Below are 24879 nucleotides of genomic sequence, written 5' to 3' on the forward strand. Positions count from 1 at the left end.
TTGTTTGGACCGATAGACAAACAGAGCTCCTCCTGAATGTGGCGTTAGAATATAAAACAAATAAAGAACAAGCACTGCTTTCACTGTATCCATTTTCAACCCGTGACTCCCATAGCAGATTTTGTTCTTCTCTGTGTGTTTATTCCGAGCTCAAAGAAAATCAGACAAAGTAATGATAGCCTTTCTATAAATGCAATATACAGACGGAACTGAGGTATGGATGAGGAAGAATGTGCTTTTCTAAAAGCTACTTCTCAGAATCCAGAAAAAAAGTTTATTTCGAAGGGGGCAATAATTAGGCGGGCAAGAGAGGCATATCATATAGATTAAGAGGAAGAACCAAAACTCCAGAAGAAAATTAAAGCTGCAAGCAGCAAATGGACAAATTTAGGAAAGATTTGTTTGCGAATACAGGATGATTCCGTTTTTCAAGGGACAGCTGGCAACCCTATGTGCTTCATATTCCTACCATTCTCTAATATGATATCACAAAGTCTGGGGCCATAGTATGTGAAAATATAATTCCTTAAGCTTATTCTTACCCCTTTGAGATTATGGTTACATTTTGATAAGTTTTCATCAGGAAGTCCTGTTGTATATACTGGCCAGATTTCAGGCCTCTAGGACTTACCCCCTAGGAGGATTGTGTTTTACGCGTTTCACGCATAATGCAAAATGGCGGACTTCCTGTTGTGTCAGCGACATTTTCGTGCGGTGATGTGCTGCTTAAGTCAAACCAACCAAATTTCTGGGACATATGTTCACCATGTTGCTCGTAGGTGTCACTGTCATGTAAGGGGCACTATGGAGCCATTTCGCCAGACACTGGCACAATGACCAAGCTTCCAGAGGTAAGATGGCCAATCTTGCTTGCTTTGGAAATGAACCTGGAGGCGCCACAAGGGATGATTAGATCATTTATCAGGTCATTGTCAGAATCACACAGGCTGAAGGACTAACCCGGTTCCAGGCAGAGGTTGTCCTGGCCAGTCACACAGAGACACACATGCACACATTTATCTTCAGTCCTCGGGGAGAACATGCAGACTTCACCCAGACATTCTCACTGTGAGGCCAGAGCGCTAATCGCCACGTCACCCTGCGTCCTTACAACGTTCCCATAACTCAACATTGAGAATCAACTCTAGAATCAATAAAAGAATCTGTTTACTGTCAGAATTAGATTTGACCTAAAGCCAAATAGTCATGCTTATAGAACATCACACTCCATAAAAACCTTTCCTGTAAGGCTTGTAGTGCTCGAGAAAAATTCCCTGCGTTAAATTCAAAATAGACAATTTATAGTTACACAAATAAGAATTTATTGTTTTATACATGAATTACAAGCTCTAGACATACAAGGCAGAATTAGATTTGAAATCAATAACTGATGTAATTAATGTTATCACATGATCTGAGTGGCACAAGAAGCAAAATGAATGTCTTCACAGATTCACAGGCTGTGGTGATGATCCATAGAAGTTGTTTTTTTTCCCCCAGGAGATGATAAACAATATAAAATGCAGTTTTACATTGAAATGAAGCTACTTAGTGGTAGAAAGTCTCTTTGCTGATGTCAAATGAGCTGTCATGACTTTTTCCTGGGCTGGTCACAATAAGGTACATTTTCTAACATGAGGCTTTCTCTTGGTCGAAGCACTGCGAGGAAGAAATAGAAAGAGGGACAACATTTATGAGCAAATCATTAAAAAACAAAAAAAAGGTTAAACTGTGTAAGAGCGAGACGACTGGATTTATTTGGGTTTTGTTCACATGCAGATGTTACTGTGACGCATGGTGCAACTTTTTTTTTTTTTAATAATGAGAAAACAGGTTTCAGAAATCTACACGTACCAAGTGTTTGGTCTCCGACATGTTCCATTTGTAAGACAGTTTGTCGAAGAACAATTTCCACATCTGAGCCCATTTTGATCATCTGTACAAATACGGGAGCGAGAGAAATGAGATACAGGAAGGTTAAGACACAAATAAATTATGAAAACGAGGCTTAAAAATAAGCACTGTGTTTGTATGGTCATCTTATAATACATAGATCCAATGCCAGTCATGTTTAAGTTACTCTTTACTGTAAAAGATACATTATGAGATGGTATAGCGGTATACGCCAATAAGTATTTTGAGCTCCAAGTAATAAAATATGTAACTTTGGGTAGCGCAATGCTTTTTAGAAGATAATATTAAATATAAGTGAGACATGAGGGTGTTTACTACTGTAAACTTTTTATATGAGTGCCACATCAAGGGTCATGATAGTAAGACCTGAGTTGGACTTGGTTAAAAGCTGGATTTTATTTTCACTAATTTAAACATTTTTGATGTAAAGATTTTGTAATGAAGTTTAAAACCCCTGTGTAAAAAGCTCCCACTCTGAAAACTCTTGCTTCAGACCTTTAGCAGTGACTTGTGCACAAACAAAGACAACCTGTCAGTGCTGACACAGTAGACAATAACCCTGGCATCGCATTGAGGTGGACCCAGTACCTTCTGAATGTTTTCTTCAGACGTTTCCTCTTTGTTTTTACGGAACTCCTCGTTGATCTTCAACCTGGCAGCTTTGTGGAGGGAAACAGTGGGATTTGGTGACTGCTCAGTTTGCATCCGTCAGCCATCAGTGCAGATGAAACCCGCTCAAGACTGACCTGTTAGAGCTGTGGCATCATCCTTGAAGACCTCCATCCTCGTCCTGTGCAGGGTTTTAAACACCCCGAGAACCTGCACGCAAACAGTCAACAACATGGCACAGGCGTCACGAAGCAGGACGACATGCCAAAGAAAGTCTCCCGCAACGTTATACGTATTATATGACATAGCTGTTATGAATAACATAAATAAATAAATAACAAATAGATAAGAAAGCTGTCAGATTAAATGTGTTTGATAGTGTTCCATGCTCACCTTCAAACGAGTCCCCATCTTGACGGTCTGCCTGTATAAAGATGACGTCACGACGCAGCGAAGCATTAACCAATCAGCGCAGATTCTGACGTAACGCCGGCTTCCTCCGACTGAATCCGAAGTGGCTCCGTAGGCTCTCGGTTCCACTTCGGGTTCAGTCGGTGGAACCTCAACGTCACCACGCAGCGTGGCGTTGGCCAATCAGGGCAGACTTCGACGTGACGCCGAGTTTCACCGACTGAACCCGAAACCGAGGCCACGAACCTTCGACTCGTTTGCGCCAACATGGCTGACGAAACGGCGAAAGCGCAGACTGCCAAACCCGGTGGAGACACGATATTTGGAAAGATCATACGCAAAGAGATCCCCGTTGACCTTCTCCATGAGGACGATCTGGTACGGGGGCAGCAGTTTTATTTTTTGCAGCATATTTCGGCACCGCTTTGCAGCATTTGCTAATGTTAGCTGCACGCTCGCTTTGCAGAACCTCTCCTGCTAATGTGTAGACCAAGTTTAATATTTGAAGAATCAAAGTTCAACAGACCACTGACAAGTGCTTGTTCTAGAGCTGCAAAACAGTTTAGATGCATTGTTCAGAACTATTGTTTCAGGTAAGGTAGTGCAAAGAAATGGTCTCGTCCAGTCCTTGTTGTGCAAGTCATTTAGACGTTTTGCGTCTACTGCTGCTTGACATCTGACCCTACAAAGTATTTGGCCATGTCCTCTACGCTTTCATGAGTCATTATTGCAGCAACAGTAAGCAAAAAATAAATAAAAATATGTAGGACTGCCACAATCAGAATCAGTACATAAAAAAGACAAACCATCTCACTTTAGCTGTCCAACAGGATGAACTGGATTGGGTCAGCCACTGACTGCAAACATTCCTTGCAAGTTATTCATGGTTACGTTTGATTAAACTGCACAGCAAATGAGCTTGTATTCCTCCACATGATCAGACTTCAAACTTGGAGAAACGCTGTTTAAGGTTTTTGGTTCAGTGGTGGGTGGTGTCTTTGACAAGTTCATGCAAACAGTAAAATGTTTTAGTGACTCAGTATATAGATTTAGTATCTGTATATGATCTAGAAACTCCTTACTGCAAGTACATACTGAGACATTTCACACAATGCTGTGGTGCCATTTTTTATTCCAACAAGGCTGTTCACTGAATTTCTAAATGCTTTACAGAATAAAGGAGCATCAATTCCCACAGAAACACCCCAGGATCTTGTAGAAAACCATGGGAGAAGAGTGGAAGCTGTTATAGCAGCAAAACCCCCAAATTAAAACATTTGTATTTGAATACAGTGTCCATGTTGGTATAATTTTAAAGCATTTGTAGTAATGGTTTATTCGGTTAACCAGATACAAAAAAACCTGCATCAACAAAGAAAAATCAGCATCAGATTAATTTTCTAGAAATAGTGTGAATAAATGTTTTTTTTTTTATTAATCTTGATAAACAATTACCCCTAAATTGTGTCAGCTCATGTTATTGATATGTTTGCTGTTCAGCTGGTACAGATAGATGTTTACTTCCTTTGTGCCTTATGTTGAATTGTGTTTTTTCTATATATGTATTGGAAGTAAATTGTACAATACATATAGAAAATATACTGTATAAAAGTGGATAATTAAATATTATAAGGCCTATCATTTATTTCAAACAGTGAAACTTGCATGTATTTGAGATTTGTATTCCCATTTTATTTTTAGTTCACGTGTCATATTTTTCTTTTTAATTTACCCACCTTATATTTTCCTTTGTGTTTCAGTGTGTAGCCTTCAACGACATTTCTCCTCAAGCGCCCACTCACATCCTGGTGGTTCCCAAAAAGCCCATTGTTCAGCTTTCGGAAGCGGAGGATGAGGATGCTGCAGTGAGTATGGATTTGTTAGCGTCCCGGCTGGGAGCTGATGTGTTTCCGTTTCACCACAGGTAATCCTGGCTGTGTGTTTCTGTTTCAGTTGTTGGGCCACTTGTTGATCGTCGCCAAGCAGTGTGCTCAGAAAGCGAAGCTGTCCAATGGCTACAGGATCGTCATCAACAATGGTAAAGATGGAGGGCAGTCGGTGTACCATCTCCACGTCCACATCCTCGGTGGACGTACTATGGGATGGCCGCCGGGCTAACAAGCCTTCGTATCCCGACATGGATCATCCTGCCATACGTTCTCATGTATTATCATCTCAGTGCCAGCGAGGCCTGAATTGGAACTAAATCGATTTGTCATTTGAATCAAGAGTCAAAACCTGGAAAATTCATCAGCCTTAATAAAATGCACTTCAGGAAAATACACAAGTGTTTGTGCTTCTTTGTTCAGTTCTGGGTCAACCTCTATTTGTATTAAGACGTTGCAACTCCAGTGGACGAATCAGCAACTTTTAATCAAAACTTTTCACACTTTATAATGTCCATTACCAGCTAGCAGGCAGCAGCAATCTGTCCTGCTGTCCTCATGTTAGACGACACAACAGTTAAACGGTTGCCTCAGTGAGAGCAGCCATGTTTGTTTCTCGTGTGTGTGTGTGTGTGTGTGTGTGTGTGTGTGTGTGTGTGTGTGTGTGTGTGTGTGTGTGTGTGTGTGTGTCTGTGTCTGTGTGTGTGTGTGTGTGTGTGTCTGTGTCTGTGTCTGTGTCTGTCTGTGTGTAGCTTGCATGTTCTCTCTGTGCCAGCATGTTACTATAATTTGATGCTTTCTGTGATGTGGTGCTTGTTTTAGGGCAATCGAATAAAGAGAGAGACAATTTAATGGCTCTGTTTTTATTAACAATGAGAACCAATGCAAATAATAATGAATATAAAATGTGTGACACGTCCACATTGTTAAAACAAACAAAATAAATAAAATGGTGGTTTTCTTTACAAAAATAACAAAAAATAAATACAAAGAACACTGATACGATGACATTTAGAATTAAAAAAAAAAAAAAAAAACATGTACCAAGCATTCACAGTCTCCTAAATCTTTTGTGTCAGAAAAAAAGGAGGGAAAAATGTAGCTGATGAAAACTTTCACTGTTTCTGCATGAAAAAACCCACCAAATTCTAATGTGCAAAATGAGAGGAATTCTTTTGTTAACGACACATTTTGCCCCAATATTGTCAAAACGGGCACTTTGAGGCATTGAAAAACACTGTACAGCACAGAGAGAAGTGATTGGAAATGTACTCTGGTACCTAACTTCACTATTGTAAGAGTATCTAAGTACTAACACGCTGCCTTTTCAACACAAACTATCAGATGAAGAGAGTCAGAATCTGGTTAATTCCCCAAGAGCAGCGAAGTCAATGACACAAAGGAACCTCGACTATATCAGCAACAATTAAACAAAACGTTCTGTATGTACACACACTGATTCGCAGCTGCTTAATAAGCAAATACTATGAAACACAAACAGAGATTATTTGAATTTATCGACTTCCCATTTTGAGCCAAAAGAAAGGCCACCTTGTGAGTTACTCTTTTAAAAACTAACCCCAGCAGCTTGATCATGCAAATGCGTAGTCGAGCAACAAGTACGTTAGAAAGTACTCAATACCAGTATCTAAAACTTACAAAACAGTGTGTTTAAACAACCGACCGGTTGTAAAAGAAGCCTTGTCGTCTGTAACTGTGGTAGAAAGTACAAAAATATCCAATTGGAAATCATAAGACACTTCGGAGGCTTTGTCATTTGGCCTAAGAAAAAAAAGGAGTTGCCAGCAATGTTTAAAAAAGTGTTTCATTCTCAAAAATAAGTTTGTGAAATCTTTGATGTGGTAACATTCAGAGAAATGGATGAACTGCAGAGGAAGGAGGTGTTAAGGGGAAAGTTTGGAGTTTCAGTGGGTTTTGCTTTGAGACACTTCTTCAGTTTGTGGAAAGAGAAATGAAGTCCTGCGGACCATATCAATGAAAAATGTACTCTTTTATTTCAAAAATTATAATATAAAACTCCTGAAAAAGTAGGAAAGTTTGAGTTTTATAAATTATTATTGTATCAATAAATCTTTTCACTTTGAAAAGCCAAATCCTTTATCTCTGACTTTGTACCACATTTGCAAGTCAGATGCATTTGTGGGACGAACAGTGAGTTGGAAATATTCATCATATCTTCTCTGCCGAAGCCAAGCGCCTGGAGAATTTGGAGAATTTGCTGTTTTTGGTTGAGCTTTCATGTTTTCTATCCCTTCGTGTTTCATTCAGGTTTTCAGGGTCTCTGCCTTTCAGCGGCTCTCTCGTTTGCCTTGCCAATTCAGTTTTTCATTGTTTTTTTGGACCTGCTTGTCTGTCTGAGCTCAACATTGTTGAAAACTCCCCAGATCAGCCGCTGGCGCCAGAGCGGACTGACTGCTTGAACTGCTGCTTGAAGGATGGGATGCCATCGCACAGCACAGTGTGGCCAGGCTGCTGTGGCCTTGTAACGCTTGTTCCAAAATTCAAACATTCGAGTCACATGATCCGCTGTGACGACCCCGGAAGAGAGCAGCTGAAAGACAGAAAAACAACTTGTTATCACGCCGTCTTTTCGGGCCAAGAAAAAGAAGCGATTCCACTGCTCCCTTGGACAAAGTAGTAATGAAAAGCAGGAGAGAGATAAAATCTATCCTGCCAGACGAGTCTGGAAGCTTTCAGGGAGCGGTGCAAGTGATTCCGTTTCTTTTCCAGAAAAGTTATTTTTAAAATATAGCTCATACTTTCACTAAAGCAGATTTGTTTATTTTTTTTAAAATGTGGGCTCTAGTTTAAGAGGCTATAACGTCTTGTTGTGCGCCGCAGTACCTTGTGTTATTACATCAAACTGAAGATGAGCTGGATTTACTGTCTCCGCCCCACTTTGAACAAACTATTCCTTTAAAATGAGGAAGAATTTCAGGATGGCCCTTCAGTCTAACTACATGAAGAAATACAGTAACTTTGGTAGGTGGATCATCATTGGTTTCCCAAAAGTCTGTGAATCTTTAAAAAACCACCGTTATTTATTAGTGTGATTTACACCGACAGCCTTTGCTACGTCTGCAGGGAGGAGGAACAGGTGATGAGTGGAGGAGAAATAGAGGGGAAGGCACTACAAATCAGTTCAAGAAACGTTCCATTTAAAACCATACAAAACAACTGCATCCGTTTGATTTATGTGGTGAAAATATCCAGACTAAATTATAAAATAAAAAATAAAAAAAATGTAATTTTTTTGCAGTGTGTTGTCTTTATTATAGTGTAAACAGAACTGAGTTACTTTACAATGCATTCTGCTTGTCTGAAAGTATTAAGAGTTGTCTTGAGGGGTTTAACGTTGCTACAATGGAGGGTGTGTTTTAAGGCATGTCCGTCAGTTTGAGAGTAGGGTCCAGACACGTGGAGAAGGCAGAATGACCGGAGGAGACTGTACAACCACAGAGATCCGTCCACTGAGAGAACAAGCAGCCCGGCAGACGTCGGAGCAGCCAGCGAGTGTGGACACTTATCAAGCTGAAATGTCATAGTGAGTGTAGTAAAAATCATTCATGGGTCAGTTTCCATTTGAGAGCATCAGATGGAGGTTAGAGAAGTCTAAAGGTCAGTTGAAGCGCTTCAGTGCTGCACCTCTTGCTAAATGACATGAGGGGCAGATCCATCGTCCTGGAGTGGCGTTATCGACAGAGTGCTGCGATAAAACCGGTTTGAATGTTCCTACGTCGATCCTCCTCCGCCTGCCCTGCAATGCCTCCATGTGTTTTCACTGAAACGCCACGGCGGGGGAAACGTCCCGGTCCCGCTCACTTCTGAGCGATGGCCTCCTCTCCGCTCGGACGCAAGCGGCTGAAGGACAGTCCTCCGACTCCGGCTAATCCCAGAGCCTTGCTGGTGTCCCGTGCCTTCTCTTCTGTGCTGACGGAGGTCTGAACCCTGGTGGAGGCTGCTGGAGCTGTAGGTGCAGGAAGGATCTCGGGCAGCGAGTCTTTGGCTGAGGGCGCAGACCCGGACCCGGGGCTGGTGGCGGTTAGGGGCTTGGTTGGGGTGGTTGGGCTGGGCAGTCCAAGGCTGGCCAAAGCATCCAGAGTCCCGTCTGGGTCGACCATCACATTGATCACTGGAAGAGGAGAGAGACAAGAATCAGCTGTGGTACATGGACGGGAAGTACTACAAGTAAACTCTGCTCAGAGAACAGGAAGTGGTTTTTGTTCTCGATCTGATGAGAGTCCATGAAATCGATTGTCAGAGCTTAGTGACGCTTCACGCAACTGGTCAATGTTGGAGACAAGCGTCCTCTAAAACATTATATTGTCTCTCCCTGAATACACTAAATCCCCACAACGTTTCTTTGAGGTTGCAATTTCAAAAGAAAGACAACAGGCTTCATCAGCTGCGTGAACAAATCAGTTTTCAACACTGGCCAGGTCACAAAGAGTTCATGTTACAGTGCAAAGCATTATGGGATTGATCCAATGACCAAATTGGATGTCATTCTTTATACATATAATACATTCATGTAAACCACTTTATTACAAAAGTCAGCACACATGCTTTTTTATTATTTTTTTTTTACAAAGTTTTTGTACAATATCCTCTGCAGGTATTAGTGAACTTCTGCAACATTCTGTATTATATGTATTATATATATCAACGTCATCCGTTGAACCCGTTACAGTAGTTTAAGATTCAGTATCGTCCCTCACGTAGCTACATGTGGAAAAGGAAATAATTTAATGGAGACAAAAGTGTGTATCACATGTACTATTACTTATTGGAATTGACTTCACAAACACACAGTGAAGTTAAAGAATGCTTAAAAAAACCCACTTTCCGTTGCCTATTTGATAAAGAATGACTCAGATTGTAATTCAGTAAGTCATATCAAGTCATATGTCCTGTGTGAACTTCAGGGTCCTTAGATCCTTCAGCTCTGCTGACCGTTCAAAGAGAACAAACCAGCTGAACCGATCTTGTAATTCTAAAATTCATGCGTTTCTCAGACATTAAATGTACCAACTAGTCTGTGATTTGAATGTAGTGTGTATTTGTAACATGTGTCTTGTGCTTTACCTTGGAGCTGTTTCTCCACTCTCTTCAGTTCAAGAAGAATTGAGGAGATTTCCTGCGGATAGACAAAAATAACAACAAAGCTTTTAGCTTTCAATGATGTTGCTCTTAGGAGAAGAATGCAGACGAGAGTGTTTCAGTACCTTGTTGGAGGTTTTAAGAAGTGGTACTTCACTCTCTGATCTCAGCTTATTCTCTATTTCGTCCCAGTTTCTGTCCTTATCCTTGAACAGAATCCTGACAAAAATAAAATAAATAAATAAATCCAGAATGACACATTTATTCTAACAGTAGACTTTCATCCTCAAAGCAGCACAATAGTATCATGAGGAGTATTAACATCACTTCGTGCAGTCACCTGATTTTTCCTGCGGTTTTGTCGACAGAGTGTCTGATCTTGGAGGATAATTGAGAAACTGAATGAAGCAGCAGGCTGTCCAACACCGCCTGAATACACACGGAAACAAACAAACAAACAAACAATGGCACCGATTGACAACCGACAGATGAGTGCAGATGATTTTGCTGAACCCCGGTGTGCCGCTCACGTCTTCTCGGTTCCAGGTGCGCCTCCTCAAAGCCCGGGGCTCCAGACTGTCAGGAGCACGAGGGCGGAGCTCCACCGGTTTCCCGTTAATCTCTGGAGCCTTCGTGGTTGAAATCACAGGTGGGATCTTTCTGAAGTTCAGGCTCTCGTCAAACACACGATCCACTAACTGTCCAAGCGTAGGAGGGAAAGAAGAGGGGAATAGGTTAATAGATCGCCCTGGTGGTTTTTCTATTTAATGAAGTTAAGTGAGGAAGTGAAACTTGATGAGAAATGAAGGCGTTAAAGCTCGGCTCTGAAGTTGTAACTGTCCCGACGATGAAAGTCAGATTTTATTCCCATTAAGCTGAAGTTAGTAAATCCTCTCATGACAAAAAAATTAAGGTTCGAAAGGGGAGCAGATGTAAGTGTAATAATTATTGAATACATCTCAGCAGAGGAAAGTTATGAAGCAATAAAAAGGGTGTGCAGTTTTATCCAAGCAACACAGGAGGGATGGCAGCGGTGCGATGGAAGCGTATGCAGTAGGGAAGAAGTAGAAGAAGAAAATCGGGCACCTTTTTCATGCTCTCCTGTATGTCCGGCTGCGTGGGACGTGCAGGGCCTACCTCTTCCCGGGTGTCGATAGCGGATCCTGGGGTGGTGGCGGCGGTACTGACGGTGGTGCTGGGCGCCGTGCCGGAGGAGCTGACCGAGTCGATCTCGCCGGCCACGTCGTGGATTTCACGGGCCAAGATGGCCAGGTCCTTAGCCAGGTCCTGGCTGATCCTGCGCACACAGGGGAATAACCTGGTAACCATCAGACAGGGATCTTTAGGACTCAGGGTAGACATCAGGGTGAAAACATGCAACCTGCACACACAGTCATCTGCTGCTGCACACACATTAAGATTCAGCCATTAAAGACAATCATAATTAAAGCCTACATTACATCATTACATTAAAACATTATGAGTTAAAAGATCAAGAGTATAAAAACCAAGCAAAGCAATGCTCCTTCCAACGGATGGACTCTAGATCTAAAGCATGCAAAACCTTCAATTTAAAAACTCCTGTTTGTGCTTGATGTGACTCGTGGTGCAAAACGTACGCAGACTGAAAGTGTCTTAGTCTTCAGGGTCTTGGTAAATCAGGTAAAAAATTTAAAAGAGTATCATCAGTCTCGCGTCACTAAGGGCAGAACAATACCTGGCTATCTCTTCGCTGTGTGCCGTCCAGTCCCTGATGTACTCCTCTTGCTCTTTCATGCGATGTTTCATCCCCACCCCACCCGGACCCATCGGTGGACCGGGGGCTGCGCTGGTGGTGGCTCCGATTCTGGAGCCGCGGTGCGGGACGAGGTGATGAGGACGGACGTGAGAGCGTCCGCCGTGCTTTGAAGAATTCCGACTGGAGCCGAACTCTTCCTCCGACGTGGAGCCGTACTCCGGGGGCAGACGTCTCCACCTGCCGCTGCTGGACACTGTGAGGAAAAAAGGAATCTTTTAGTCCATATCAATGTCCTTCATTCCATCGCAGCAGCTAATATCCAGGAGATTAATACATGAGCAACTGAATATGAGAAGCTTTGTTATTGCGGCAGCTTTGATCGGACTAAAAGTAACAAAAGTAAATAAGAACGTGTAGTTATGGGCAGCTTTAGTTGTTGTTCATGGATAGCTGCAGGTACACTCCAAGACATTAAAAACTGACAAAAACAACAGAAATGGCAGCAAAGAAAAATACTATTGAGCTGTTTTCAAGGTTTCCCACCCAGACAGCAAACAGCAAACAAAAACATCCAGCACCCCAATCAAGCATCACACTGAACATTAGGATGTTGCAAAATGGTCAAACACCAGTAGAATTAGTGGAGCTGCAACACAGTCAGCCAACACTTTGCTCTTCTCAGGGTGTCTTAGAGAACAGCATCGAGCTTCATCTAGTTTCACCTAGTGAGTCAGTGTTTTTACAATTTTGCTGGTTTAGCATTGTAACAACAGATACTGAGGTTTCATCTGTTTTCTACGAAGCTGCAGTAATTTAAAAACAAACTGAAAAAAGACAATGAGGCCTGTGACAGTGTCTATCAATAAGCCGATTCAGGCCAAAACTGAAATATGTGTGGATGGTGTAGTTTTAAATCGCCACCAGGGGGCAGACTTTACCAAAACCATCTGGTACTGAGGTTTATTTCCTCGGTAAAATGTTAAGACACAAGAAGAGTTTGGTAGATGCTGGAGAGCGTTTTAGTTCATCATCACAGTGTTAACTGAATGAATTTAAAGGGAGATGACACAAAGTTAATAATGCAACATGCTAGAGCTGGGCCATTGTAGTTCAGTGTTACTAGCATTAATTTACATGATGCAACTGGGATTCTTAGCTTTAGAATTGGAAAACAAAAACTGTTTAGTCTCACTTCAGGTTATTCCAACAGCTGCATGTTAGATTTTTTTTTTATGTAATTAACTTCTATAGCTATCTCTTTCTGTGACCCAAGTCTGACACTTATAAACACACACAACACAACACACTTTTCACACACGCAGTCTCATTAGACTGTGCGGTTCTGGTACAGTACCCATCAGCTCTTCATCTGCACCATCAGCTGCAGGTTCGGGCTGAGAGCTCTCTGGACAATAAGAACCAGTGGACAAGTTCATCAACGTGCAATGGAAATGTTTACACATGATGAAGAATGAAAAGGATGCAGACAGATTTATACATTTCACATGTGCACCTCTGCTTCTAAAAATAGAAATCTCATCAGATATAAAGAGACACAGGTGCTGTGCTCACCTGTGGGTGAGGAGTATCCAGATGTTGTGGTCTTTGACTTGGCCTCATTCAGTTTGGACACACTGTTGGCTCTCATCCTGGGCGTCAGCCTGTTCTCGGTGGGCGTCGATGAGCGCAGACCCAGACGCAGAGCGGTCTCGGCTGACAGGCGGGTTGAGGAGGTGGAGCTCCGGGTCACCGTGCACTCGGAGTCGCTGCGCGCCGAGATGGACCCCACACGGTTCCTCCGCGGCTGAGCCAGCAGGTCCAGCCGGGACAGGCCCTTCCGGCCGGAGGGCGGCTTTGAGGTGGAGCTGGTGGTGGACACCTCGGAGGCCACAGAGACCCGGTCTGCGTCGGCGAGATCGGTATCAGACGTGTCCCCGAGTCGAGCCCGGCGGAGCAGAGAGGCTCTGGTGGGCCTCGGCTGAGGCAGGGCGGCCTGCTTGTTCAGGGACGAGGCTGTGGCTGCCTGCAGGCTGCGGCTGGTTTTGGAGGAACTGCTGTTGGTTTTCGCAGACCTGCTATCTAGTTTTGAATATGAGGCGTCTTCTGAGCCACGTCTGTGTCCTGTGTGCCCCAAAGGTCCAGAGTAGGTCTCCTGGTCTGAAGACAGGATGTCAGAAATGGGGAACGAAGACGTCTGGTCATCGTCAGTGAGATCTAGAGACGGCTGCCGTGCTCTTGAGGAGGCAGAGGGCTGACCGGAGCGACGGGCGTCAGTCCGGCTGGTGGTTTCAGTCGTCCTGGTTTTCGTCTTCCTCTCCAGGCGTTCACGGGCGCTGGTGCTTGTGATGCTGGTCTTCGAGGTAGTGCTCATATTGCTCTTTTCCCGGTGCATGCTGCTGAAAGAACGTCGTTTATGAACGCCGGCAGTTTTTCTCTCCGCCTCTCCGGCCACATGGCTGGCTGTGCTGGCCGTGTCCACATCTGATTCAGGAGAGATGGAGTCGGCTCGAGGAGGGAAGCCAGAACTTGAACCCTGAGTGATGCCAGTCTTGCTGCTTTTCTGGTCCAGTTTGTTTTCATCTCTCAGCTTGGCCTCCAGGAAAGCCATTACAGCTTCAGTGTCTTTCAGGAGCGTGGCCGTGTCCATGCTGCCCACAGAGTCACTGCGCTCACGCCCGCTGCTGCCCCGGTTGATGTGTGGGATGAGCTCTGACGGGACATTAGCGCTGGGTTTCTCAATGGTGAAGCTGCCCTGGCGGACTAGAGGCTTCCCAGACGTCTCTCCCTCTCCTCCTTCTCCTCCTCCTCCTCCTCCGTTTCTCTCCTCTGACCTCTTCCTCCGTTCTGAGCTGCTGGAGGTCCGGAGAGGAGCCTTCGATGGAGAGGAGGTGGAGCTTTGTTTCCGTTTGCTGGTCATTTCACCTTCCTGCATGAGTGAGGGGGACTCTCCGTCTCCCTTGCTCTCTTTCTCCGGGGGTTCAGTGTCCTGTTTCTCCCCTATCTCAGATCTCAGAGATTTAGGACTGGATTTAGCCCGGGGGTCATCTACAGGGAGCTGGGGGAGGGTCCTGCGTTTACGGTCGGTCAGACTGGAGGAGGATTCACCTCTGCTGACAGATGCACCAGATTCTTGGGCTTCAGTCCCTTTGGAAAAAAATTTTTTCAAAAATAATTTAATTTAAATTGCAACTCGAGTCAATGAATTATCTAAAGGCATATTCCAACTTAAGGTCTGAGTTAAATTCATTGAGAGTGAGGCGAGATCGTACCTCTCTCTTTGTGCAGGAATGTGGCTGTCTCGGCACCGGAGCCTTCTGGATCTGTCCTGGTGTGATTGGCAGCTAAACTGGCCCACTGAGAAACCCAACCCGAGTCCCCGGGAAGAGCCTGGACAACAACAGGGAAGGAAACGAGAGGCAAGAAAATTGAGAAAACTGTGAAAAAGTTGGCCCACTGAAGATAGGATGTTGATTTATAAACATATTCCTGAAGTGATAAGTAAGTCATATTCATCCCATTTACAGAAATATTTAAGCTATAAATTATGACATATGTGTAATTTTGGTCATTTTTACACTTTACTGCAAACTTTATTCTTGTTAAATAGCATTTAATGTGGAATTTGAGTTCGTCACAAAAGTAAAACAGGTCTTGAAGTATCGCTCAACATCACCATCAGGTTAGAAATGTCCTTATTCAAGGTTTTTCATTTGAGTAACCTAAAAAGGGTTAATCTGATTCTGAGGTTGTTTGCTCTGTTTGTAAAGACACACAAAGTGGAAACTTTTCAGTGACGTAACTTTTTTCCCCTCTCATTTGACGATGAAATATAAATGGCATAAAAAGAGAAGGAGTACGGGCAGAAAGGCTCATAGAGACAGTCTCCTCTCTCCTTTGAATCGCCTGGAGGGCGGAGCGTGTCTTTCTTCATCTTGGTATGATCTAGGTCACTCTAAGGGAGGACTTGTCTATTCCCAGACTTGAGGGAGTGAACGGTCAAGCTACAGTAGTGACTGTGACTCAGATTACAGAACCAAGCTCGTCTACTCCTGTTCTACAGAAAGAAATATTGAACTGATTTATTTTACAGGGATTTATCAGGCTCTCCGTATTTCAAAATAAAAACAACAAAGAGCATACATGTAGCAACAATATACACTGTGTATAGGAGGCAGAGAGAGGAAGAACCCAAATGCAAACAACCAAATAGTACAAACAGTACATTGTAGTTTATTTTTCTACCTCTTTTCCAGGCTCCTCTGTCTTCTTCCCTTTTCCTTCTCCTTTCAAGTCCGACAGAATGGAAGAATCTGAGTTCTGCTGCAGACCGAACACCTACGAGCATGGTGAAATACGAGACAGAATAAATGAGTACAGATGGCGATTTGATGTAAATGCATTTTGGAAGCAACATAAGAAAGGGAAGTATCACCCAGCTCTGCAATAAAATTTAAGACCCTCATAATTTACTACTCACACACTTCCTCGTTTTTTTATGTACTGAAACACTGGAATAATTTGATAGAACAAGTTGCTCTTAAATTAAAGCAATGAGCAGTTCATTACCATGGAAACGGACAAAATCACACACACACACACACACACACACACACACACACACACACACACACACACACACACACACGGAAGCTGTGCCAATTAGTGTCAGCTAATTACAGGAATTAACATAACAACACTTCCACTTCTGAATGTAATGCTCTCAGACTGAGACTGACTAGAAATACACCCCAGTAGTAATACAACCCAGTCATTATATCACTTTCCCTCAAGATAACACCTGCATGCTCCATCTAACTGCGTAATCTATTACCGTTTATGTCACTTTTAATAACAACCGCAGTCTTAAAGTAGGTTTTATATGTTCATGTTAACTCCCGACATGGCCTGGTGACAGTCATGCCAGTCTATACCAGTTTATTCTCATCCTGAATGTAACTCTGAGCCCACCACCTCTTCCAGAGCACCGCACTACAAGAAAGGGACTATAGAACGATATGGCAGTTTTCCGGCCTCCCTGGAGCGTTGCTTAATAAAACAGCCCAGTGCTTGATGGAGCAAGTCTCTCCAGGCCATTGAAGAAGCATTAGGTGTACCAGTGGGACAGACAGGATGAGTGGAGATCGAGGGAGGCCACAGACAGAAGATAACTTTGTTTTAGTAGCAACACCAAGCGGACTCAGAAGACTCACTAAACCTACGTGCAAACGAAGTAGGTGATAAAGAGCCGACTGACCTTGTTCTGGGCTGTTTATGTTGAATCAGATCTTTCCCATTAGAGTTAGTGCCAACTGGTGTTAACTGATGCTTTAGCAGTTTTACCTGCTGCGAGCAGAAAATGGCCCTACAGGATGTGTTTTGGTTCATACATGAATGATTTAAAAGTGAGACTTTAACACAACAGAAAATTGTTTTTGACTTTAGGACTTACAAAGGTCGAAATATTTTAATTTAATTGTTATTTAATCAACAATCATTTAAAAGGTTTTTCAATCTGAAAACAGATTGTTTGATCTGTGCAGCCTTGTCTTGAAAGTGATTGTAGTGTTATAGTTGCTTTTCAAAGACACTTGGTGACAATAATAAAAATAATATTACATTTTAATTGTCAGTGCTTTTCCAACACTCAAGATTACTTTACAAAACATGGTAAATTGTTGTAATGGATTATAACACTTTAAAATGTCTTATTAAAATAAAACTGTCACATTTGACAGCAGTCATTTAAAAATGTATTTTTTTATTATTACATGCAATCGTATGTAAAGAGCACTTTGCTGGGCACTGTGGCTAACTGTAGTGGTTATCAAGGTTGTAACCAAATTCCAAAACACTTTGAAACCAGTCTGAATAGACGGCAGTCAAATTAGATCGACTCAACTACCATCAGTTGTTTTAACCACCTCATATAAAGATAAATAATAAATAACATGTTTCTCTTGTTTTTATGTGTCAGCTGCAGGAAAAAATGCCAAATAACGTCTTTTGGTCAGAACATGCCGTAGTGCTGGAAATGAGACATTGTGGTCCAGTCAGATGAAAGTTGAGGTAGACGGGAAGAGAAACGTTCTAACACGAAGCTTGCAGTTGCTAACAGGTCCACACCTTGTCTATCATGCGCCTGGCCTCCTCCTCCTCCGGATTTCTATTCTCCAGCTCGATGGTGTAGGTCCCCTTATCACTGTGGTCGTCCTCCGCCCCTCCTCCAGCTGGCCCCGCTCCTGTGCCCACCACCGAGGCGTCCTCGCTGGGACTGGTGGGGCTACCGGTCGCCAGGCCGGTGCTGGCTGAGCTCCGACCGATGCTCAGGTCCTCGGACCTCTGCTTGAGGAGCACGCGGGCTGCGGTGGGGGCTCCAGCAGTCACAGTAGCTGGTATTGGAGCAGGGACCTTTCCTGCAGGGCAGACACAGCACAGAAATATGGCTGTTTAACCAGACATGCTTTTTTTGAGGACCATGATACAGAGACAAGGAACTGTAAGAACTGGGACAACACATGGCGTATTCAAGTTAAACCCAGTTCAACATTTACATGAATGGTGCCATTGAGGTGTTCTTTTACATTAATGACTAAACTGTGATCATGTTGCAGAGTATTTCAGGAGCACATCTTAGAACTGAAGAGTTATTTTCAGAAATGGACACAAATCTGCTCATAGAAAGTGAGCATGACGACAATGAATCATTGTTTTATTACCAGAGTCCGAGGCTGTAGAAGCAGAAGTGGAAATGCTGAACACCTTGGGGTGAGAGGGCGGCTGTGGACACAGTCCCTCCCCGCCAGCTCCGCCCCCTAGCAGCGGGGCAGTCTGGGAAAACGAATAGGACCGGCGCTTGCGGGGGTTTTCCTCATCGTAGAACTCGATCATGAAGGCAGTCCGAGTGCCAGTTCCTTTACTTCCGCTTACAGTCACGTTCCTCCCTCCTGCTCCCTCTCCTCCTCCTCCCCCGTGGCTGTGTGCTGCTTTTAGGCGCTCCTCGAGGGCATGGCGACGATTGGCGAAACGCAGACCCAGCCCGTTCTCTGAGTCACTCTGAGTGCCGTCTTCATGTTTGCTGCCTGTTAACAGACAAAAACAAAACTGGTCAATTGCAATGTCTATTTTCTAATTAGGGGACAGCAAATCCTACACCTGGAGGACGTAAGAAACATTTTTAAATGCATACCATACTACCTAGACCAACTTACAGGAGTGTTCTGTGCATGCGTGACATCAGTTCAGAAAAAAACCTCATAAGGAACCAAAGCACAGAACCACGTCCGCCTGAGAGCCCATCCACTGTAGATACATGGTAACCATCACAGCCTAAATCAACCGTGAACCTTCAGCTATGGACTGAACCTAATAGCTCAACCATCAACTTGTGATTGAATGACAACATTCCTGCAGGTTTCTATACTTTGCATCAGTCTGGATATACTGTAGTCATCATGCCCTCTGAATGGTGTGCGGTGACAGCCAGTGTGCCACACTGATCCAGACATGCCACCCACATGAACACTGGCCCGGCCTCACGAGCAGCGAGACAGGCGAAGGGGGAGGGGAAACCTCGGAGCGAGGGGGGGGGGGGGGGGGGGGGGTTGATGGCTAGATGTGTGTGTGTGTGTGTGTGTGTGTTGGGGGAGGATTCAGGATGGGGAAGAGTACGAGGTGAAAGGAGAGAAGTGAAAGAAAAGAGAGCCTGAAGAGTGAACGATGGGGGTTGTGGGAAAAGAAGCTGGATTAAGTGGGTGTAAAGCAAAAAAACAGAGGTGGAGGAGACAGAGGGCTCAGTTTGTTGTGCTTCACCCCTGGAGTTGACAGTCACTTACACAGTCAGCTTCAACCAAGCAGTTAACTTGCTAACTGTCGGCCCATCAGGGTATCTGAGGAATGAAGGGGAGGAAGCAGCACATGACCATCAGCTTCACACATCACTTGCATGAAGAAATGCACTGGACTGGTTCTTTTTTTCTTTTTCTTAAGATTACAAATCAAGAGCTGAATAACTCCATAAGTGTAGCTCATATTTTACATTTACATCCAGGATGGTATGTCTTCAGTATCAATATTCTAATGAGCATTTTGTTGTTACTGCAGGAGTGCTGCATTGTCCACTGCATTGCATGAGAAAAAAAAGGACAATGTGCCTCTGTGGCTGAGTGGACTGTTCTGGTTCTGATGACACTTCACAATTGTCCTCCCACACTTATCTTTCTGAATAATCCGGACTGAAAGTCTTTTTGAAAGTTTTACTGTGGACGAATTAAAAAAAAAAAAAAAAAGGTGTTCTGGCTAGGGATTTCTACATTTAGTGAGGAGTAGTCGCATTTATTTTAGTTAGAGCCACTTAACGAGTTCATGATGAAACTAGAACAGGGGTAGATCAAGCTCTATAACCTGACGAAGGGACCTAAATCTAATAGGAGCATAGGGCTTGGTGCTGCTTCCCAGGGACGAGAGCCTGCCAAGAAATGGAGTACATCAATGGGTTTGACATGTCATTGTCAAATCTAAAATCTAAACCTGATATCACAATTTTTCTTTATTTATCACAGAAAGCCTCTTTAACAAAAGGTGCGTATTCACCCTTGTTCAACTTGAGTCTTTTAATTTGACTTAAAAATAAAAATCCCCTATCTATATAAATGACCAAAATTCAATTGCTGAAGCAGTTCTTTACGCACAGTTTCTACAATGTGACATCACAATAACTCTGTACCCCGGGACACATCTCTGAAACCTTGGCTCATTCCAGATTGCACATTTGACCTTTTCCAACTTCCCCGTCTTTCATCACCATTATGCATTTAATAAAGCACAAATTTGATTAAAAAGTAGAAAAAGACAACATAATGAGACTGAGCGTTACACTGGCTTTGAGCTGATCAGGAGATAAGCAGGCAGAGAGAGACAAGTCTTTCACACTGTGTCCCAGACAAAGAAGCCCTTGGCAGGGCTGGAGGAGAACAGAGATGTCTGTGAGATTCCAGTGCACGGTCCCACTCGCCCCACCATGACTCACAGAGTGGCCGGCCTCTGCCTCTGGCTGCACACAAGTGCACACACACACACAGACACAACTGAGCTAACAAACATGCAACCCCAAACATTATTGCAAGCAGCAGAGTGGAAAACCTGAACATGGACTGCCGTGCTTTGGTGAAGCTTCGAATTCTAAGCAAAGCACTCATCATTCATCAAATAATCTCCCAAATACCAAATACAACTTATCTACACACTAAGAATAACATCATGCAAAGAAAATTGGCACATTTTGTGATGCATTCATTGATACTCCAAACAGCCGACAATATGAAGACGGATCCTCCACATGGCTCCTCGCGTAAGAAGAGAAACACTCACCTTGACGCTTAGAAATCAAAAGCTTCGGCTCTGCTGCCTCCTCCCAGTTTCCTCTGCCTCACTCTCTGCCGAGCCCTGCTACGACACGCCCAGAGCACATCTCACATGGCTCGCCTCACACATGCTGCACTGCTTGTCTGCAGATCTGTGCATACAGGACACGCGTACAGCAGACACGGAGTGGCACACACGCTCCGTATATCAACCAGGACCGAAAAGCGTGTAGATGATCTCATTTACCGTCTTTATAAATGTATAACTTCTCTCTTTTCTCCACCATCACTTGCATCTCTGTTACCATAAGCGAGTATCTATCAAACACTGTTCTCTCTGCTTTCGCCACCTCCCATTCTGCTTTTACTGCAGTCCAGACAACAGCCCTCTCTCTCTCTCTCTATCTTTCTTGCCTTTCTTTGTCCAGTCACCTTTACTGCTTGTGCTGCAAATCCAGTGAACTCTTTACCATCCTCTTCACCTCTAACCAGTCACACTTCCACAGGCGGCATCAGTCGACAGCTCACAGTCAGGCTGGACACCAAACCCTGTCACTTCTTCCTTATTTTCTCCCTCTCACTTCCCCTCTGGCCAATAACTTGAAACAATCCGTTCAATAGTATTTGCTTGGTTTCTTTTTTACTTTCAGCAACTCTACTGTTTCTTGCCACGGCTGGAAAAGACCGCAGTGTGTCCAGCTTTCTAGAAATCAGTCCGTCAGGCATTCAGCAAGTAGTACAATCATCCATGAGGTGAGCCATTCTATCAGCCAGTTGATAGACATGTTATACTAACTCAATCTAATGAATTAGATTCCGTGCCTCACATGTTTCAATTTTCATCAGCTCCAGTCCTCTGGTCTCCCCACCGACTCCACTAACGTGTCATGAACGTCATAAATTGCCCTCCCTTTAATTGATTCATGACAAGCATGTGGTGTACAACAGCCTACCTCAGCTGTAATGGTAGCACACTACCAAAGCACGAGGGATAACAGACAAAAGGAGAGCACTTAGTAATTGGTTTCTTACAGGTGAAAATCTTTTTTTCCAAGGTCCTTTTAAGCAAATACATAGCAACAACTGTGTAGGGGAAAAGAAAGATTCACTGTAAATGCTCATACACTAAAGAATAAACCAAACCAAGCCACTAAAGCTCTTATAGTCAACACACATGAAGTCATTGTTGTGGAACAAGTTAATTCAAGAAGAGCCGTTCAAGACTTCTCATGGCGTATCTTGTCATTAGATGTAAAGGCAGCAGGGAAGTAGATACGGTTTAGAAAGTTTCTTGAGTTAGCTGCTAATCTCTGCCTGGTGATCAACGGCAAGCAGCTTCTGGCGAAAGGTATTAAAACAATTATAGCAGTGAAAACATTTAGAACCATTGAGAAATAGAGTGGTTCTTAAAAGTTGATCTTTTGCGATCGGAAGCATTGAAAAAAGAAATTACACAATAGCAAGAATGCCAAGGATTCAAGTCCAAGTTGAGATTGGGGGAATATCTGTGTTTGCAGGTAAACCTTGTATGTACATGGGTTTTCTCTGGGCACTCTGGTTTCCTCCCACAGTCTTGAAATATGCATGGTAACTCAAACTAGCCAACAGGTGTGACTATGACTGTGTGTGACTGCCTGTCTGTGACTATGCCGCCCATAGTCGTGAAGAGATGAAAATCATAAAAGGCCACAACAAGAAAGAAAAAAACAAAAAATTACAAACCTTTCAGTCTTTTCAGATGAACCGGCACGTCGCTCTTGATGCTCTTGCTGTCTTCCTCCGTTGACTCGCTGCGCACCAGAGTGGGGTCGTTTTGCGCCAGCCAGTCGGCCACCTTGCTCTCAGACGCCATCATGGCGGCTTGCAGGGTGCTCAGGTCTCTCCCGCCTGCGCCTCCACTTCCCGCCCCGCTCTTCTTGGAGCGAGGCCTGTGGTGGTCCGGTGTGAACTTTGACACATGGTCTTTAATGGTGACCTTCCCAGGAGAAGTGTTGTCAAACTCTATGGTGAAGGAGGCGTGACCTTGAGCTGTCGAGCAGACAATGCAGTTTCGTTACAGCGTCAGCCTGTGCTAAATATAGAAGAAAGTTGCCAACTGAGGCACTTTGAACTAAAAGACACATTGGGTCTCCTGCTAAAACTTTGTTATGAAAGTATATATCTTTCTGATATCATATGTACTGTAAATGTCTCTCTGACTTCACCTGCGATTTGGCTGTGAGGAGCTGCGCCCTCTGTGTCCTTGGTGGGGATCTCATGAATACCATTAGTGGCCATGTGACCCTCCTTGGTAGGAATCTCAAAGTAACTGGAATCGTGGCCAGAGGATGCATGAAGGCCGTCGTCCTTAGCCTTCTCCCCGTGACGTGAATCTTTGCCCTCTGAATGTAAAGGAAAACACAGAAAAACAGCAGAGAATATTAGAGGCTAATAGTTCATATTCACATTGTTAGTGAGGCACTACCGAGCCCATACTTTTCACAAAAAAGCCCACATATGAGAGTGGAAAGCAAGTGGAGTAATGATGGAATGAGGTCAGTAGTCAAAGATGAATAAATGTGTATAAACGAGATGGAGGTCGGTGGGAAGGTGAAGAGGAAAGGTGATAAAGGTGGATGAATAGAAGTACCACTGAGAGTAAAAAAGAGGTGAAAAGGAGAGTGCAGGCAGGATGGAGCGGAGTGACTGAGCTGATGTGTGGAGGAAGGATAACAGCAAGAGTGAAAGGGAAGGTTTATGAGACAGTAGTGAGACGTGGTAAGCTGTACGGTTCGAAGGTGGTGACGAGGTAGACGCTGAGATTTTTCTTTTTGAGAGGCCATGATGGACAATATTAAAAGTGAACACATCAGAAGAAGAGCTAAGATTGATAGGTTTACAGATAGTCATGGAGAAGGCAGGTTAAGATGGTCTGAACATGTTCTGAGGGGAGATATTTGATATACTGAACAAAGGGCGTTGGGAGATGGAGCTGTCAGGACTACAACAGGAAGACCTCAGAGAAAATTCACAGACGTAATGAAGGAGGTGGTTGGTGTGATGGGCTGAAAGAAGCCAGATCATTTGTTGTAGTGATCCCTGAAGGGAGTAGCCAAAAGACGAAGAAGATGATTTACTCTCTTTACCACTAAGAAATATACTATATCCAGTTCTTTTTGAAGAGCATAGAATAGGAGTGGAAAATAAAAACAATATATATCTGTGTATGCAACCACAATACCCTGTCTGTGTGAAGGGGCGCTTGATAAACTGACTGCAGGTCAGTCCACTCTTGTCCAGATCCCCAGACTCTTAGGATCCACTTTGTTTGACAGTCCTTTGTAAGCTTTGGCTTGTTACCTTTGCCTACAACACTTGGTCTCCTGGTCAACTCTGAATCAACAGTCTTCAGCACGATTGCAGTAGTTTGTGCAGAACAGGAGTGGAAGTATCTACTTACACACATCACTAAAATTACAAAGTATTTTCAAGCAGGTTAAAAATGACAGCATGCAATGTGATTTGTTCTTTTCAAAGCCACAATCTAAAAGGATTCCTCAAACCTTTTGATCTACATTTCTGGAGCCAACCTTTTTAACTACAGTATTTATCGAGCAAGTCATTCCAATTAACAACTTCTGATTTTCTTTCTTTTCTCACTATCAGGGAATTGTGTAAATACTGCTTTGCCCCCTTTGCCGGAGAAAAGCCCTTCTCACTATAAAAACAACAAGACTACAATTTGCAGTCTTGATTTGCTAAAATAACTGACAAAATACCAAACTTTTTCATGTTATTCAGTTTCATAAAGATACACGAGTAGATCGTGATTTTAGAAGAGACACTACTAGTTTAATCACAT

The 24879-nt window shown here is 43.5% G+C and overlaps 3 protein-coding genes across 8 annotated transcripts in view; 1 reads left to right on the top strand and 2 right to left on the bottom strand.

The window, feature by feature from the left end:
• Positions 1-1301: 1301 nt before the first annotated feature.
• lyrm7 (LYR motif containing 7) lies at positions 1302-2948 on the bottom strand. The gene is made up of 5 exons (XM_080481252.1): positions 2917-2948; positions 2661-2733; positions 2503-2573; positions 1855-1936; positions 1302-1659 (listed from the first exon to the last, which is right to left on the bottom strand). Exons 1-5 carry the CDS (start codon positions 2932-2934, stop codon positions 1589-1591), a joined length of 315 nt encoding a protein of 104 aa, XP_080337378.1. The 5' UTR covers positions 2935-2948; the 3' UTR covers positions 1302-1588.
• Positions 2949-3160: 212 nt separating this feature from the next.
• Positions 3161-5670, top strand: hint1 (histidine triad nucleotide binding protein 1). Its single transcript, XM_080481373.1, has 3 exons — positions 3161-3312; positions 4695-4799; positions 4888-5670. The coding sequence occupies exons 1-3, from the start codon at positions 3202-3204 to the stop codon at positions 5050-5052; spliced, it is 381 nt and encodes a 126-aa protein (XP_080337499.1). The 5' UTR covers positions 3161-3201; the 3' UTR covers positions 5053-5670.
• Positions 5671-5676: 6 nt separating this feature from the next.
• cep170aa (centrosomal protein 170Aa) overlaps positions 5677-24879 on the bottom strand; it is a 42405-nt gene continuing 23202 nt past the window's right edge. For 2 of the 6 annotated variants that reach the window (XM_080481374.1, XM_080481378.1), the window contains 14 exons: positions 23243-23419; positions 22761-23066; positions 18396-18758; positions 17803-18092; positions 15922-16014; positions 14949-15066; positions 13252-14823; positions 11659-11932; positions 11028-11259; positions 10472-10639; positions 10282-10370; positions 10067-10160; positions 9927-9978; positions 5677-8973 (listed from right to left, as the gene is read on the bottom strand). In XM_080481374.1, the coding sequence (XP_080337500.1) occupies positions 8660-8973; positions 9927-9978; positions 10067-10160; positions 10282-10370; positions 10472-10639; positions 11028-11259; positions 11659-11932; positions 13252-14823; positions 14949-15066; positions 15922-16014; positions 17803-18092; positions 18396-18758; positions 22761-23066; positions 23243-23419 (4142 nt within the window). In that variant the 3' untranslated portion in view covers positions 5677-8659. Of the gene's footprint in view, positions 8974-9926; positions 9979-10066; positions 10161-10281; positions 10371-10471; positions 10640-11027; positions 11260-11658; positions 11933-13033; positions 13085-13251; positions 14824-14948; positions 15067-15921; positions 16015-17802; positions 18093-18395; positions 18759-22760; positions 23067-23242; positions 23420-24879 lie in introns of all 6 variants that reach the window. The other 4 variants (XM_080481379.1, XM_080481377.1, XM_080481375.1 and 1 more) reach the window with 4 other exon arrangements.

The sequence above is a fragment of the Lipophrys pholis genome (genome assembly GCF_963383615.2).
Source record: "Lipophrys pholis genome assembly, chromosome: 15".
NCBI lineage: Eukaryota > Metazoa > Chordata > Actinopteri > Blenniiformes > Blenniidae > Lipophrys > Lipophrys pholis.

Bases quoted from the DNA above. Each gene is read 5' to 3' on its own strand.
- lyrm7 (XM_080481252.1), bottom strand. The intron at 2,574-2,660 runs GTCAGTCTTGAG...CCCTCCACAAAG, and splicing joins TGATGCCACAGCTCTAACAG to CTGCCAGGTTGAAGATCAAC. The intron at 1,937-2,502 runs GTACTGGGTCCA...GTATTTGTACAG, and splicing joins CTGAAGAAAACATTCAGAAG to ATGATCAAAATGGGCTCAGA.
- hint1 (XM_080481373.1), top strand. From the start codon at position 3,202: ATGGCTGACGAAACGGCGAAAGCGCAGACTGCCAAACCCGGTGGAGAC. The intron at 3,313-4,694 runs GTACGGGGGCAG...TTTGTGTTTCAG, and splicing joins TTCTCCATGAGGACGATCTG to TGTGTAGCCTTCAACGACAT. The intron at 4,800-4,887 runs GTGAGTATGGAT...TTTCTGTTTCAG, and splicing joins CGGAGGATGAGGATGCTGCA to TTGTTGGGCCACTTGTTGAT.